General features: G+C 39.9%; 1 protein-coding gene across 1 annotated transcript in view; it reads right to left on the reverse strand.

The window, feature by feature from the left end:
* Window positions 1-17,388, reverse strand: part of doc2a (double C2-like domains, alpha) — a 116,777-nt gene that overhangs the window by 44,180 nt on the left and 55,209 nt on the right. Inside the window, exons 4-6 of the mRNA XM_049561568.1 lie at window positions 10,292-10,366; window positions 9,435-9,544; window positions 999-1,125 (exon numbers count right to left, since the gene is read on the reverse strand). Of these exons, the coding sequence (XP_049417525.1) occupies window positions 999-1,125; window positions 9,435-9,544; window positions 10,292-10,366 (312 nt within the window). The remainder of the gene's footprint in view (window positions 1-998; window positions 1,126-9,434; window positions 9,545-10,291; window positions 10,367-17,388) is intronic.

Genomic DNA, 17,388 nt, shown 5'->3' on the forward strand with positions numbered 1-17,388 from the left:
TGCAGAGCCTCTGTTCAAAGTATCAAACTACTGCTGAAAACATACACTGTGCATTTTACCAAAGTTGTTTACACTCTGGGATGCAGACAAAGACATGACTGTGTCTGTATGTTTGGAAGACTCTGAACTGAAATACATTAGCATATAAAGCAATTTTTTATCTTTCACCTACACACCATCCTTCCTGTTTAGTGGACCAATAAAGCTGCTGGATTCATTTCTCCATGCTTAGAAGCGTAAGAAGCATTTAGAGTGTCACTTTAATCTTTTGCAAACAATTCTGTTGTTTTACACCAATTCCTGCACGTATGTCCTATCACCATTGTTCGAGAAAGTGTAACAGGAGAGCACTCAGGTTAGAATTAGGTTTAGGATGTGCATTATCTTAAAAGGGAACTATTATGCTCATTTTCAGGTTCATACGTGTATTTAATGATTCTATAGAACATGTTTACATGCTGTAATGTTCAAAATACATTTTATTTTCCTAATACTGTCTGTCTAAATATCTCTGTATTCACCCTCTGTCTAAAACACTGCATTGTAGTACATGTCTCATTAACGCCCCCTCCCAAAAAAGCCCAGTCTGCTCTGATTGGTGCTCCCAGGTCTCCTTCATCTATGCATTGTCATTGCAGCAGGGATTGACATTAAGGGAGTATAGCAGCACTTTCAACCATGAAAAACCCTCCAAAAAAGCTTCTGGCTTCTGACCTGTCTGAAGTCTTAAGGTTTTTGCTCACAGGGATTACTTTTACTTAAGTTTACCTTATTATTTTAAACTTAAGCCACATTTAATTTGAACATCCAACACTGTAACATTATGTAGTGTATGATAGAAAATTAGGAAAAGCATAATAGGTCCCCTTTAATAAGTGCCCTCACAAGCATAGACAGACAAGCGTGTGTGTGTGTGTGTGTGTGTGTGTGTGTGTGTGTGTGTGTGTGTGTGCGTGCGTGCGTTCATGCAAGCGTGTGTGTGTGTGTGTGTGTGTTACCGGAGGCGGGTGCTCCAGACAGGTGTGGAAATGTTTCGTCTGGTCAGGTTTCACGCGTTTCAGAGGCACCCGGGACTCTCCGATCAACTCATTATGAGTCAACTTGTCCTCGTCACACACAGTCAACCTGGAAACAAGAAGGCAGGAAACATGGAGATGAAGTGAAGAATCAAGAGCGGAAACAAGGAGACAAGAGAGGAATCAAGGAGAGAAGAGAATTCAGAAAAGAAAACAAGGAAAGGAAACAAAGGGGGGGCGGGGGGGGACAGGAGAGGAAGCAGGAAACAAGAGAGGTTAGACAGCAAGAAGAAAGTTAACGACAGAGAGGATAGAAGACGTTTCTTCTTTCTATGAACCTGATGAGATGAAAGAGGAAGCAGCTTTCAGAGCCAATGACTGAGCTGACGTATTAAAACAGTGACAGCACAGGCAGGAGCTCGGGATTAAAGCAAACACAAACAGCATATTAAATGAAGAGGTAAACAAGTAGGGAACACTGACAGGAAAACATGGAGAGAACAACAGCTTGAGACGAGAGTGTCACCAAATAGATGGGTGAAAATGTCCTGTAGATATGCTTAATAAATCATCTCACAGAAAATATATTCATATAGGAAAAGACTGTGTGTGTGTGTGTGTGTGTGTGTGTGTGTGTGTGTGTGTGTGTGAGTTTGAGACTGACCTCTGGCGTCCATCCAGAATGTGTATTTATTATGAATGAACTGAATCAGAATGAGATTTTCAGCCGTTTGAGGTAAATGTGTTCAAAGGTCAGCAGCCTGCTGAGCTCTCTCTCTCTCCACATTATTCTCTAAGCTCACCTTCATTTATTTGACTTAGTTTTACCTTTTCACTTTTATTAATATCCTGTCTGCATGAATTTTTTTTTTTTTAATTTTCATATTTTATTTATATTGACCACATCTGTCTGATGACCTGGGTCTCTGGGACTAAGGGTGCTCCCCACTTTGACCTTCCATATTGAACTTTTCAATTACACTTACCACACCACCACCTGGCCTAATCGCCATCTTCTAAATATTTTATTGTAAGCTGTTTAATTATTGGGGTTTCATATTGGATTTTACATGTGATGTAGTCTAACCTTCTCTTGACCTAACCCTGGTTTTCAAGCATTATATATTATATTCCTAACACCAAACCCAACCCAAATAAATTTTTGTTGTGAAATCATTGTACGGTAAAACTTAACAATTAACTTAACTTAACATTATTTGCTTAAATCACTTAAATCAACAAGCCTATATTTGGGACAGGCCTTTAATTCCTTCACACAAATCCATTGCTCAACAAAGATCAGGAAATACATTTAAACTGATTATTTAAACCAATATGAATATAACTTGTTTAAAAATTGATTAATTTTTATTAAAAACCTATTTGATTCTTTTAATCTGAGGACCCTTACACACTAAAGGGAAATATATGTAACTTACAGGGGAACGGACACATGATTTGAGGGGCGCCAACAACCTGGTTTTATACATCTGAGAACTTCTATTAAAAAAAAAAAAAAAACAACTGCTTGACAACCAGACCAGCCGTCTAATTCTGACAGGCCTTTTCTTGTCAAAATGTGTAGCCACACGGGCTAATAAAAGGGTTTTACGGTATACATATCCTCCATTTGTTTTGCCTTGTGTAATTATACAGCCACTATTTGTAGGATATCATACGAACTGTTGAGAAACTAAGTTCATTTACTCAAGTGCTGTACTTCAGCACAATTTTGAGGTACTGTTTTAAGCAACTTTTTTCATTCCACCACATTTCACAGGGGCAATACTATACTTTTCACTTCACTTTTATTACCTCACCTGAGATTCTGTCTCTCTGTCTGTTGAGCTCAAAAGTTTCTTGCAGCTAATAAAGCTAGCAGACCATGCATTGTGCTGTCTGAGGGTTGCCAGACCGTTAGTCAGGTCTCCCCTCCACTTTTTTCATTCTCGATTAAATGATCTCCTTTTTACTCAGAAAATACACAAAACTTACATGGCAACTCTGCATAGATCTTACCACTTAATCCTATATGGATTAAAAAGAAGATTGTTAAAAAATATTGCTAGGGAGGGATATGGTTTAGACCACTCAAAGCTGTTGCTCAAGGTTCAGGAAAGGATGTATTGATCGTTTTCAACATCTAATGAAAAGCACAGTCTCTCAGTAAGCTTACCCAAACCTGTGGATGATTAGTCTAACACACTGTGTGGGCCCTGTCATCTCCTGGGGCCTATTAGCGAGAAGCATCATGTTTCACAAATGTTTGTTGATCAAATTGTAAATAAATTTGTGAGTCCAGCAAGGTCTTGAATATTCTGTTTGAGTAGAAAAAAGAAAATCACCTCCCTATATGCCCTCTGTGCAGCACGAGAATGTCACACATCCTGGCAGCAATTATATTTCCTCTAACACACGTTTGTCAAAGATAATTAGAGGAATATTCTGTAACATGAGAGACACATTTGCCCTGTAATCTGCTTCGCTGCTCCCTCAGACCTTCCTGACAACGCTCCTCTGAGATTACGCTTTTTCAGCTAGTTCAGCTTTTAAACAAGAAAAAGACATTTTGTGGTTTTGTCCCAAAGAGCCCCAAGTGTGTGGTGTGTGTGTGTGTGTGTGTGTGTGTGTGTGTGTGTGAGAGAGAGAGACAGAGAGAGAGAGAGAGAGAGAGAGAGAGTTCTTGTACCTCTATCTCAGTGAGAACCAGTTTTATAGCTGGGAAAGTGAGGACATTTTTTGTTTGGTCTTTACTTCTTCACAGGGCTGTTTAAGAGAAACTTGGTTGAAGTTAGAATCTGGTTAAAGTTTAAAGTTGAACTGAAAGTTGAAGTTCTCCTCACAGTTAATGTGATGTAACTACAGCTGTTGAGTACACAGCGTTTTAAACTTAAAGCAACCGGGTGAGCATTTCCATGGAAACAACCTAATGACAGCTGAAAGCTAATACATAACAGCTCCATAGCCTATGAACATACAAGAATGGTTTTTTTTCCCTTTTTCATCAGCAAACATAACGTGCACTGTCTGTCCCTGTGATATATATTTAGTTTTTTATTCCATGTGGAAAGTGAGAGCACGTAGGTCAAGGCTCCATCAAAATTTAGCTCAAATCTTAAGTGAATTTTCCGAAAATGAACCAGACTGAGTGTATGTTTCCATCCACTCCTGTTGTGTGAATAGGAGTTCATTGGTTGATGGAAATTAACAGCTGTTAAAGCTAATGCTCTCGTCTGTGCCACTGAACCACTGCAGGTGAGGTCATAATATGACTTTTCTGTTTGTTTCATGTATGTACATTTCATTTTTCACACGCATCTGATGTTCTCAGCTCTTCACTTTAAAGCCCTGTTTCCACCGAGCAGTACGGTACTGTTCAGTTCAGTACACTTTTTTTCCGTTTCCATTGTCAAAAGTGGGTGCCAGTGGAACTGTTCCGTACCATCTCCTTTTTTGGTCACCACTCTGTTGGGGTACCCAACACACAGATCTGGTACTAAAAGGTGGAACTGTGAATACTGTAGTCTGTTGATTGGTCAATAGAGGACGGTCATAGAGCTTAGATTCTCTGCCCGAGACCGAGCCCGGCCTGACCCGGCCCGCGGGCCCAAGCCAGGTCGAGCCGGGACCCTCCACCCCTCTGACGGGCCCAGGCTGGCCCGGTCAGATATGAGAGAGAGAGAGAGCGGGAGAGAGAGAGAGAGAGAGAGAGAGAGAGAGAGAGTCAGATATGAGAGAGTGAGCGGGACAGCGGCTTTCCTTGCCTCCAAAAAATAGGCCCTCTTCATTCAGTGTTTACCCAACACGCTCAATACATGGACATGCAATGAGAAATTGTTACTAACTTATTACGTTATAAAAAACAATGAAAATATGGACTTACCCATGTTTAAAATGACCTGTTGAAGTGAAAAAACGAGTACTGACGGACTTCCGCGACACTAATGGCTCGGTGTGTCCTTAGTGTTAATTATAACAGCCAACTTATTGAAAAATGTCGGGTTTAAATCGGGCTCGGGCCCATAATTACAGTTAATTGGATGGGCTGGGCCGGTCCCGGACATAACGTGCATGGGCTCGGGCCGGGTCTCACTCAGGGCTGACCTGTGGCTGGTTTTGAGGCTTATGTAACCACTGTTCATACTGTGGAGAATTTTATTAGTCGACTTTAACTGTAAAATGAAAAGATGATTTGTTGCCTCTTGCAGCATCTGGAGAAAAAAAGTAACTTAATTCACTGGCAGCTTTGCCAGGTGGGAAATGTAGGATTATCGTACCAGAGACTCAAAATGATCGTATTTTGAAGGAAATTATTGTACATCCGTCATAACCAAAATAACAATCCTACTGATGCGCTATAGGCAATTATACAACAGTTAGTTTCGACTGAGTAATTTGATTGGACGAGAGGCATTCCATGAGTGCTGATACAGAGTATAACATCACTGGGACATGTAACAGTAAAATCACTCCGCTCACAGGTGTGATAAATATAAATACAACCGTTAATTAACCAGCTGTCACACTGGCTACATTGACACAAACTGACACTATAGCGTTACACCAAGAAGATGGATATTTTCCCCCAAACTACATTTGAATTAAATTATGAGAGGTCGCCAGGAGAGGACGAGGAAAGCCGGGCCTCTTCAGTGCAGACCTCCAGGTGTGTTTGAATCCGGCCGTGCCAAATAAAATTGATTGATTGATCCAGGTTTGCCAACGTTTCATCAGCCGAACTGGACGAAGTTAAACAGTTGCAAATCAATGTAAATACAAAGTAGCGTGTGTGCTGCGTTGCCTGGCAACAGACTGGGGGAAATGTTTGTTTTCGCAGAGCTACATAACATACTTAAATAACTTATTTCATCACCTTTTGTTAACATTTCCTTACTCAGCATTGCCGTTTAAGCTGTTGTTGCACTGTTGTATAAAAGCAATATCACACGGAGGGAGTGATGTTGTAATGTATATTGTCACAGCTGTGATTCAGTCATAGGCAATCACAGCCGTGACGATATACATTACAACATCATTCCCTCTCGTGTGATATTGCTTAAATATAGTCACCCTAGTGTTTACTTTATTTTCCATTTTCCTTGCTTCTGTTTTTCCTCTTCTTCTTCTGTTTTGAATCTCATTCTCACTCGACTTCCTGATGGGTCCTAGCGCCTCGTGGGTCGAGTACAGCCAAAGATACTGACCATTCAGTCAATCGTGCTCATTGTTCAGAGACAAACGTCACCCGTATCTCATGCTAAGCAAAGTGCGATTGGCTGGAAACATGTCACATGGGAACAGATGCCTTCAGGGCTCACAAAAAACACTCCGGCATACTGATTACAACCACACATTCATGAAATGGTCAAATTATCGTACATTTGGCCTTTTTTGGGATTATTGATCGTACATCATACAGAGGGCCAAATTATCGTACAAATCCGATAATTATCGTACACCTGGCAACGCTGTTCACTGGGCCGACTGCCGGCACCTTTTAAGGTGGAACGTTTACTTGTTATGTTACTCAGTGTATGAGGTGAAGGCATGAATCCATCAGCACACCTTAAATTTCACTGTGACAACTTTGACCATTACTTTTGTTTTTAAACAACATACAGTTTTAGTAATGAGTCGAGTTAAGCATTTATATATATTAATTTCGACCGTGTTATGTAAATGGCATATATTCTAATCCTCACTCACAGAAAAAAAGCACTATGGAGCATTGTGTGGGCCCACAACCCCCAAGCTTGCTTTCAAAGGAATAAATGCACAAACCAGCTATTTCTAAATATCCCATTGAGAGAGACTCACTGCAGCCTGTTTTATTTTGTTCTTGTTTGTGTGGCAACCTGTGGACAATAAACTTGGTGCAGACTACCCTCTGTGTCACTGGTAATGAGGAAATACAGTGAGTGTTGGATGGTTCCAGGGGTACCATACCAAAAGTGTTTGGTGGAAACGGGCTTAAGTCACATGCTTCATGAAATATCACGTGATGTCACAGATGACCCTCCTTGCAGTCAGACAATAGTGGAAACATGAGTGAGATTTAAAGAGTATAATAACCTGAGTAGTTTATCGAAAATGTATTTTATTGTTTAAAAGATTTTCAGCATCATGGATGATTTTTACCTGATTTTGACAATGCGGCTCAGGCCAGGTGAAATGTGTAGTGTTACAGCAGCAAAAGTGTAATAACAAAGTGTAATAACAAGAAGCATCAGCAAGATGCTTCTTGTAATGGTAAAAGTTGTCACAGTAAAATTTAAGGTGTGTTGATGGATTCATGCCTTCATCTCATGCATTGAGTAACATTAAATAGTAAATGTTCCACCTTAACATTTGCCGGCAGTCAACCCAGTGAATTAAGTTATTTTTTTCTTTGACTACAGCTGCTGCAAGAGGCAGCAAGTCATCCTTTCATTTTATAGTTACAGTCTACTAATACAACTTTCCACGATATGAACAGTGGCGTCTGCCTCAGGGCCTGTTTATACGGTTCTGTATATTTTTGAAAACAGGTATTTATCTTTGCGTTTGCACATATCATTTACATGTAACCTTTGTTTTTCTCAACGAAAATGGAGATTTTCAAAAACGGCTTCCAAAGTGAACATTTTTAGGTTCATTCACCATTAGGTGCCCGGGAACCACAACGACAATGGTGGATATATGCCGGGTTGTTTACGTTTTGTTAGCACTTTTGGGACTACTTACGAGCTTACAAATAAACTTAGCACTGCTGCATCAACATCACCACTACATCTGCACACAAAGACGTCTGCTGTGCCCAATATTAGTAAGTGTATAGCAGCTAACTATGCTACATAAGGTTAAAATGTAGTTTATCATTGTTTTTATCACTAACGCCAAGAGGAAAACAAATCACTCTGCATGCGCAGAATGTTCTTCTATGGTGTTTGACATATGGCATATTGCCACCTACTGGCCTGGCATGCTAATCGCAGCAAACAGCTGCCGTTTTTGCATTTTCGTGTAACAGGGATATCGTTTTCACAACTGATCGTGTAAACCAGGATTTTTTTTTATACGTCATGAATAAAAATCAGTTTTTATTTGTATCGGTATCTGTGTAAACAAGGCCTCAATCTCTGCTGCTTTTTTTCTCTGTCTCTCCTCGTCCTCTTTTTATTCATATACTCAGAAATAACAAACAAATAAATATGGACGGTGATCAAATTCAAAGTCCTGAGCCACATTGTCAAATCAGGTAAACAATCATCCATGAATTTGAAAATCTTTTAGAAAACACTAAAATACATTTTCGATAAACTACTCCAGTTATTATACTCTCTCCAAATCTCATGTTTCCACTGTTGTCTGACTGCAACAGGTGGCATTTTTGATATTACAGAAAGAGACTTCTGCTTAACGGGGCAATAAAAAACAGACTGGCATTCAAGGCAAAGGTAAAGAGACACTTCAGACACTTCTAATAACAATGTGAGCCACTCTGTGTCAAAATAACAGATATACAGTGATAGTGTTCAGTTGCCCCATGTGCTTCCATTACAGCTTGTTCTGCAGCTGCCCTCTCACTCAGTGTCGAAGTTATCTTTTAAGTAAAAGGCTCTGAATATGTCTTTCGATGGTAGACTACAGGAGGAAGACAGGGTCCTGATTCTGGACTGAAGAGAGTTCCACTTCACTTCAGTGCAAATTGTTACTGATCAATATCCTTCAAAGCCATTGTGTGTTTTCACACACACACACACACACACACACACACACACACACACACACACGCTTTCTTTATTACATTTTCTAAGAGGTTCATTCATATTTACAATCTGGCTTTGCTTCATGTTTAGTTAAGATTAAATGTTTGCTCCTGAGCTTTGTAATTAAAGGCTCTCCACACTGCCACACTGTTGTTTCACTTCTTTTGATTATGAACGCTCACCCCCATCTTTGTGCCATCTATGGGAGAAACATTAATTCATCATTAAAGGGTGGAAAACACATCAGCACGTACTGAGCTCCTTCAGGCTGCATGCCGACTGCAGCAAGTTAAAAACCACATCAGGCTTCATTGAAAGAAAGTGCACATTTCTCCAAATAGCACCACTGATTATGTTGCACTTGAATCCAAGCTGATGAATGTTTATTGCACATGTTTTCATGAATGAACAAGAGCTGAAAACTACAAAGATCACGTCACCTCTTGAGCTCTGTATGTCTAACACAGCGGCTTTCTGCTCTGACACTTAAATTAATCAAAGATGACAACTGAGTCTGAATGTCTGAATGAGTCTGAATGTCAAGACGTCTCTGCGCTTGATTACTGGCTGTGTAAGTGTAATCAGTCTAAAATGAGACCCGATGAAACCAGGCATGAATCATTCCAAGTGTCACGCATGCACACACACACACACACACACACACACACACCTGAGTGTCTTCCTGTGCATGTCTTCTTCTGTGATCCCGACGTAAGTGAGTGTTTCATTCCACACTGGATTCAGGGAGTTACGGATCGTCTTCGTCTTCAGCTTATTGGCCTGAACACACACACAAACACACACACACAGACAGTCAGACAGACAGATTGGAAAATATTGATCATAGTCACACATTTCACACTCTGCAGCTCCACACTGTAGTCCACAAAATGTAGCCAGATTTCAAAGTTCTCCCTCTCTCTCTCTTTGTTGGAAAACATTTAAACCTGGATTAAATCTTTCCAAATCTCATTTAAGATTGAATTTAATGTAATCAAGGCTTAACATTCATTAAGTGTGGTCAGGTTGCACCAACGCTACAGACTCACATTTAAACTGTAATAAAAAAATGGATTTGAACCGCAGACAACACATTCCACTTTTCCAAAGACTTAAACAGAATCGCAGATGAATTTTGCTTTTCAATCAGTGCACCAGTTATTTTTATGCTCCACACATCAGCTGTGAGTGAGGATGATTTAATTTCATGGGTTTTAATAAGTGATCTCATCTGAAATCAGACAAATCCGCGCTCTACTGTCACTCCAGTGCAAACATCTTTTACCTGCACCTCAGCTGCATCAAAAAGAATGTATACACAGTGAATTTAATTTCTAACACCCTAACCCAAAGTTTACATAACAATATCATGATAAATATAGAGCTACTACTGTATTTTAATATGTAAATCAATGCATTTTTATGATTTTAACTCAACACAAGTGTCATCAGACTCAGCTAATCTTAAATTATTCTATAACTCAATTTAATCAAACCTTTGTTGACATGTCAGTGGTTGAATCTCACCTTACAGGCTCCAGGCAGCAGGTGCAGTTTGACATATGGGTCGGCCAAACCGTTAAAGTCCATTGGCTTCAGACCCTGCAGACAGAAACGACAACAGGTCATTTAAACAAAGATTTACAGTGACAGTCATTGTGTTTTGTTCAGGTGGGCTAGTTCAGGGGTCCTAGTCCTGTTCATTCTGGCTTAACAAGACACTTACAGCTGCAGAGTTTGGTTCATCCAGACAGATGTGTTTAATTATTTAGCACATTAGAACTCCTCTCAGGACTGCATGGGAATCTGTGTTTGATTGACTTCTCTCCCTCTCTCAGGTAGAAGACGCGCCTTCAACCAGAAAGTGTGTGCTTTATGGTGATAAAGGATTGGTGTGACAGCTCTCACCCTGTGCCACAAGGGGAATAAACACTCTGGATCACTGCTATGTGCCGTTCAGAGGCAGCTGCAGAGCGGAGTCACTGCTGGTGTTCGAGAGGAGCACCCATGCAGACATCTTGTTGAGGACAAGATATGAAATGAACTATGATGCATCCCCCCAGTGACACAAAAGAGGTGGAGCCAATCAGAGTCTGGAAAACGTTCCAGAAAACCACTAACGACATCACTGATGACATCACTGATGACATCAATGAATTTACTGAGTCAGTGGTGGATTTAATTTGTAAAACAACATAAGCAACTGCACCTAAAACTACAGTTAATCCATTCCACAACCAGAAGAGATGGATTACCAGAACCATCCTAAAACAACTGGAGTTCATCTTATGACAGGATCACTGCAGCCACGACACAACAGACCCTAATTTAAAGCAAATGTCAGCCGGTTGCATGAAGTGGGCTCCTTCCCTACTTCCAGCAGCCTTGCTCAGACCACACCCATCCTCAAACTCAGCTGTCATTGTGATTTGTCATTGGTACACACCTGTTAAGTTTTCTGACTATCTTGCACAGTTGTGATGTTACTGCATTCACAAAATCTGTCCACAGACAGACAGACATTTATACACTTGGTAAAATACTCAACCACCTCTGTGGTAGTTCCCAGTTCCCACTACAATAAATTTCACCTGGACCACATTTTCCCATAATGACGCACAACACACAGACTCACAAAGTGATGCTGTGACATTGTTGTGACTGGTAATTACAAGGTAAGGGCTATTTTCACCCTGGTGCAAATATCAACATATTGCTATATTGCTATTGCATATTAACGCCCACCTGGATGCAAATAGCAACGTATGCTACTTGCACCTCTGTACAGTTAGAAGTGGATGCTATTCATAAAATTTCATTATATGCAGATGATGTTCTTTTATATGTATCTGATCCTCTTTTATCTATTCCGCATATTCTTCATACTCTTGAAGACTTTGGTAAGTTTTAAGGATATAAACTCAATCTTGACAAAACTGAGCTACTACCTATTTTCAATACTGCCACCACTCTAATCTCTTTTAATTCCCTACCATTTAAAATAATAAATAATAAATTAAATTACCGTGGTATATCTCTTACAAAATCTTACTCTCAATTGTTAAAAGCCAATTTCACTCCACTTCTGAATCATACCCGGCGGGATCTTCTGCGCTGGTCTAATATGCCTCTATCATTAATCGGACAAATTAACACAGTTAAAACAAACATTCTTCCTAAGTTTTTATATTTATTTCAATGCATTCCACTCTTTCTCACAAAGTCTTTCTTTAAAAAGCTGGACAGCTTAATTTCATGATTTATTTGGAGCAATAAAACAGCTCGGATTCGGAAAGTATTCTTGCAAAGACCAAAGATGCATGGTGGTATGGCTCTTCCGAGCTTTCAAATTTATTACTGGGCAGTAAATATCAAGACTATGCTTTACTGGCTGTTTGATACTACTTCTCATGATACTCCTGCTTGGCTACAAATTGAATCAAGTTCCTGCACTCGATTTTCACTCTCTGCCCTTCTGTGCTCATGAATCCCTTTGTGCACCCCCCAAGCCTGTCTGAACCCAGTGGTCTTACACTCTTTGAAAATTTGGTCTCAGTTCAGGAAACATTACAGATTATTTTCCCAGTCTATATATGCCCCTATTGCAGCTAACCATCTGTTCCCAGCCTCCCTCATCGACAAAGCATTTGATCAGTGGTCCAAAGCAGGTATTTCAAATATAAGCTTTCTGTATAATGAAGGAACTTTGATGTCATTCAGTCAGATCAAGAACAAATGTAATCTTCCTCCACATAGGTTTTTTTTTCTTCGCTATTTACAAATTAGAGATTTTATTAAAAGTCAGTGTATACATTATTCCTCCATGCCACCAAAAACATCTTTTGATTTAATCTTGGAAATCAAACCAGAAGTCAAGGGAACAATATCCAAGCTTTATACATTTATTTTTGAGTTGGAAGACTCTTCACTTGTGTCTTCCTTAGGATTATACAACTGTAAATGTATTTGGTTGTGAGTATTTTGATTGTCAATGTGTTATGATTTGTTATGTAATAAGGACATGATGGTTAGATGTCGCTTTCATGTCTTTGAGCTCATGTTGATACAATGGTGCCAGATAAACATATATATATTTATTTATTTTTATTTTTTATTGTTGCACACGTTGTACGAGATACACATGTGTATTTTTCTTGATGCGTTTGTGCATTGTACACGATATGTAGGCAGTCATTTTCACAACACGCTAGTGTTGTTGTTTTCTTTTAGGGAGAGACTGGCGTTTCCGTATGGGTGTGGCCTTTTTTTCAGGCCCCCATGTGATTTTGGACATTGTGGCGAACTTGAGTGCGACTCCAACAAGACTGTACGGCTATGCAGCCCTATTTTGTTGTGTTTTTCTATCTTGTGTTGTTGTCTCGTGTTGTGATTATTTGTTTTTTATGTTTTTGGTTTCTTTTTACTTAGCCTATAATAATGTATTATGTATAATACTTGGGCAACCTTTTGTGCTCTGCACATGTTGTGTCCATGATTCTTTTGTGTTTAAAAAAGCTCAATTAAAAAATAAATAAATAAAAAAAGAAGAAGTGGATGCTATTCATACACTGGATCATAGTGATGTGTGCTGTTTATACCCACCTTGGTGCAAATATTTGTACCCTCATTTTGTACAACTAAATTATTATCCTCTCAACCTCAACCCTCAGGACCTAGGTTAGCTACATAGCTAACTATCCTACTATTACAATGCAACCATGCCAAGTGTCTTTTCTTTAAGCGGATTTATGGTTGTGCTTAGACCCTACACACGTAGCATATGCATGTTACCCACACCGTTGTGAGCATTTTTACTTCTGCTGTGGTGTGACTGTGTCACTCTGCAGTTACACCTCCAAAACACTAGTGGCTACGGAGGTTTCTGGGGAACTGCCCATTGGTTCGACATCCCATTGTTCTGACCATATTAAACTCATTGTTCCGAAGTCTGTTCCGAAATCATCATGATGCCCTGTGTTTAAGGTCTGGTTAGGTTTAGGCACAAAAAACACTTGGTTAGGGTCAGGAAAAGATCATGGTGTGGGTTAAAATGAAAAAGAAAATGACAAACACATAAGCCGTGAGCCTGCTCCGCCTCAAGCCGGTGGCGGCGCACCATACGTCCGCCGCGAGCCGTTTAGCACCGCGGACAGTCGGACTAATGGGATGTCGAACCAATGACATGGACCCGGTTTCTGTGAGGTGCTGTAAAGTTTTGTTGATTCAAAACACACCCAAAACACTCATTAAACATGGCTTAATAGAGATGATTTCAAACACAAGTACACAAATCAGCTTCACTATAACTCGCAGCATTCACAGACAAACACTTGGGTTAATCCGGACACATTTTCCTCACAAATACAACATGCTAACGTTATTAGCACAAGGCTATGGCATTTTGCATTGTATAAATTAGCCTAGCAACTAGCGATCTTTCCTTCTTCTCATATAAAACCAGGGACAAAAGCAACATTTAACAAAGGTAACGGCACACAGTTTTGCTCCATTACAACTCACATAGTTCACTGACAAAACAACTGTCCTGTATTAAACATGTTTTCCAAACAAATAAAACATGCTAACGTTATTAGCACAAGCCTATGGCATTTTACACTGTATACATTAGCCTAGTGGCCGGCCATCTTTCCCTCTTCTCATATATAAAAACCAGGGACAACAGCGACATTAAACAAAGGTAATGGCACACAATTTGACTCCATCATAACTCACAAGATTCACAGACAAAACAACTGTCATACTAAAAACGTTTTCCAAACAAATACAAAATGCTAATGTTATTAGCACAAGCCTATGGCATTTTGCATTGTATAAATTAGCCTAGCTATAAGTGGAGATTAAGTATAAGTCCCTGAAGAATAAATCATACACAAGACTTAAAATGCTATTTTAGTGGAGGCTTTACTGTCTTCACAAGTTACAGTTTCATTTTCTGTGAGTTTGTCACACGTCATACAGGGGTGAAAATAGCCCAGCTGAGAGGCCAAGGCTATTTATACTGGGGTGCAAATAGTCACTCCTTAATTATAAAGCCTATGTAAGAAAAGGGGAAAAAGGACTAACTTGCAATGCACATGTTAAAGGAAATGATACAATTTATATTCATTTCTTGCTGTTATTTGTGAAATATTTTCAAATTTTATGTCAAACTATCATTTAAATGAGATCATTTGAGAAATTCAGGAGGGAAAGAGCTTTCATAGACATCTGGAAGTGTAGTTGGCAATGGCGATTTTGAGGGGTAGCCTGGGGTGGCCGGGGCCACCCCTGAAAACTCATTGGCCACCCCTGTGGCCATCCCAGATCTGATAGGTCATTGGTCAAGTCCATCAACAAAAGAAACAAGAGAAATTCTGCCAATTAATGATGACAAGTAATCAGCTGATTTAGGGCCAGTTTTAGATTTTAACTAACATAGTAATGGTCGTAATGAGGCTGTGAGCGCTGATTTCTGCTCAGCAAGCATTTGGCCAATGGCCATGCAGGTCTGATAGGTGAGCCATCAGCCATTAGATGAGCACACCGCATCTGCTGCTGCTGCTGCTGCTAATGAAACAGTAGAAAAAGTAGGCTACTGATCGAGATACAAGTGTCATAGAGAGGAGAGACGCCATAACCTCCTGTTATTAACTCTGAGGTCCGGGTTGTGTGGGGAGCTCTCTGCAGTGCTGAACGCCTCCCAGCGGCTCCGTGACCGGCTCTGGGTCAGCTGGGAAAGGCTTGAGGCGTAGCAGGCTCACGGCTTATGTGTTTGCCAATTTCTTTTTCATTTTAACCCACATCGTGATCTTTTCCTAACCCTAACCAAGTGGTTTTTGTGCCGAAACCTAACCAGACCTTAACCACAGGGCATCATGATGATTTCTGAACAACAGGACTTCGGAACAATGGGTTTAATATGGTCGGAACAATGGGATGTCGGACCAATGGGCTGTCGGAAAAATGGGCAGTTCCCCTTTTCGTACATCATAAGGCATCATATAATGACGTTATTCAGCCATAAGGCCTTCAGCTGTGTCACCTGTATTGTTACCTATGTTTACTTTACTAATTTAGGCCCCATCTTGTGGATAAATAAAAACACATCTGGCAAAGAACAAACCAAAAAAAAATCAAATTCCAGTATCTCCAACAAATTATATCTATATCTAATTATATCTGTAAAGAGCAACAAATATTCCTTTTTTCCTTAGGCTACTTTTTGCTTACAGATAAACTTTTTAATAAGGCCTATCTTTAAGTATTAAGCTTTGATTTGAATTTTTGGTTTGTTCTATTGCCTGGATTGCTGTGTTTTTATGTAACCACAAGATGGCGCCTCAATTAGTAGAGCAAACACAGGTAACAGTACAGACACAGATGATGAGCTGATGACTGATTAATGTTATTCTATAGGATGAGTTAAGAGCAGTTGAATATGGCTACCCTAATCTAATTTGTGAAGAGATCAGGACTTTAATCCACTATAAGGAAATGGCTCTTAGAAAATTACCCTATCCTGAACATAATTACTGATTAAAAATCAACATGTTAAAATAACCAGAGATTCCTGAGGACTGTGATAGGTGGAAATGGAATAAAAAAAAAGACTCTTTTTTTATCAAATATTTTTTACCTGCATAGACATCTTTATTTGACAGTTACGAGACAGGAAATCACAGGAGAGAAAGGGCATGTGACATGCAGCAAAGGTCCTCCGGCCAGGATTCGAACCAGGGTTGACTGCGTATGTGGCATTATACTTCGCTATGCCATGGCCACCCCACGCTAGCTTTGTGTCCCATCTTGGCCACCCCAGTAAAAATGTTCTGGATACGCCACTGGTAGTTGGCCCCATCTACATGCAGAGTCACGAGCAAAAAAGTCAGGAACAACTGGTTTATTCATTACCAGCCATGACAACACTCAACTGGTACTGTTTTCACCTTGTGAATATGGTTTGTGTCATCATGGGGAAATGTGGTCCTTGTGACTGTAGTGGGAACTACTACAGAAGCCTCTCTGAGTATTTTACTGGGTCATTGTTTGTCTGTCTGTCTGTCTGTCTATGGATGGAGTTTGCATATGTTACAAGCTCATGTTGTTACATTGCCTCTTGGATATCGTGCTCTGATTTGCTTTGTTCGACAAAGCACTTTGTAAACTCTATTTTTGGAGGTGTTTCTTAAATAAAGTTATTATCATTATTAATCCATCACAAGTTGTGTTACGTCAAATTTTCTTGTGAAAAGTAACCAGTAGCTCAAGCTGTTGTAGTATCTGATGTGCCACATGTTATGTGATGACCAGGGTCTTATATGATCAGTTAGGAGCCCAGGTGAAGATTTTATTATGGCTTAGGTCAAGGATAGATAAGCTAGGTGAAAGGTTGGATTCCATCTAGATTGTCTTTCTGTCACCTGTCACATTTTGTCTCAAAGTTCACAAAAACAACCAACCTATATATGCAGGGTAAATTGAGCCAGTATCCAGAGCAGTTCACATTGGCTCCGAACTCTCTCTCAGGCAATCTAGATGCTTGATAGATGCTGTACTTCTTGTAATAAACCTTTTTTTATGCAAGCAAGATGGTGTCAGCGGAGTCTCCTTCATCACCTTCACAT

This window comes from Epinephelus fuscoguttatus, linkage group LG19 (genome assembly GCF_011397635.1).
Source record: "Epinephelus fuscoguttatus linkage group LG19, E.fuscoguttatus.final_Chr_v1".
NCBI classification, from domain to species: Eukaryota; Metazoa; Chordata; class Actinopteri; order Perciformes; family Serranidae; genus Epinephelus; species Epinephelus fuscoguttatus.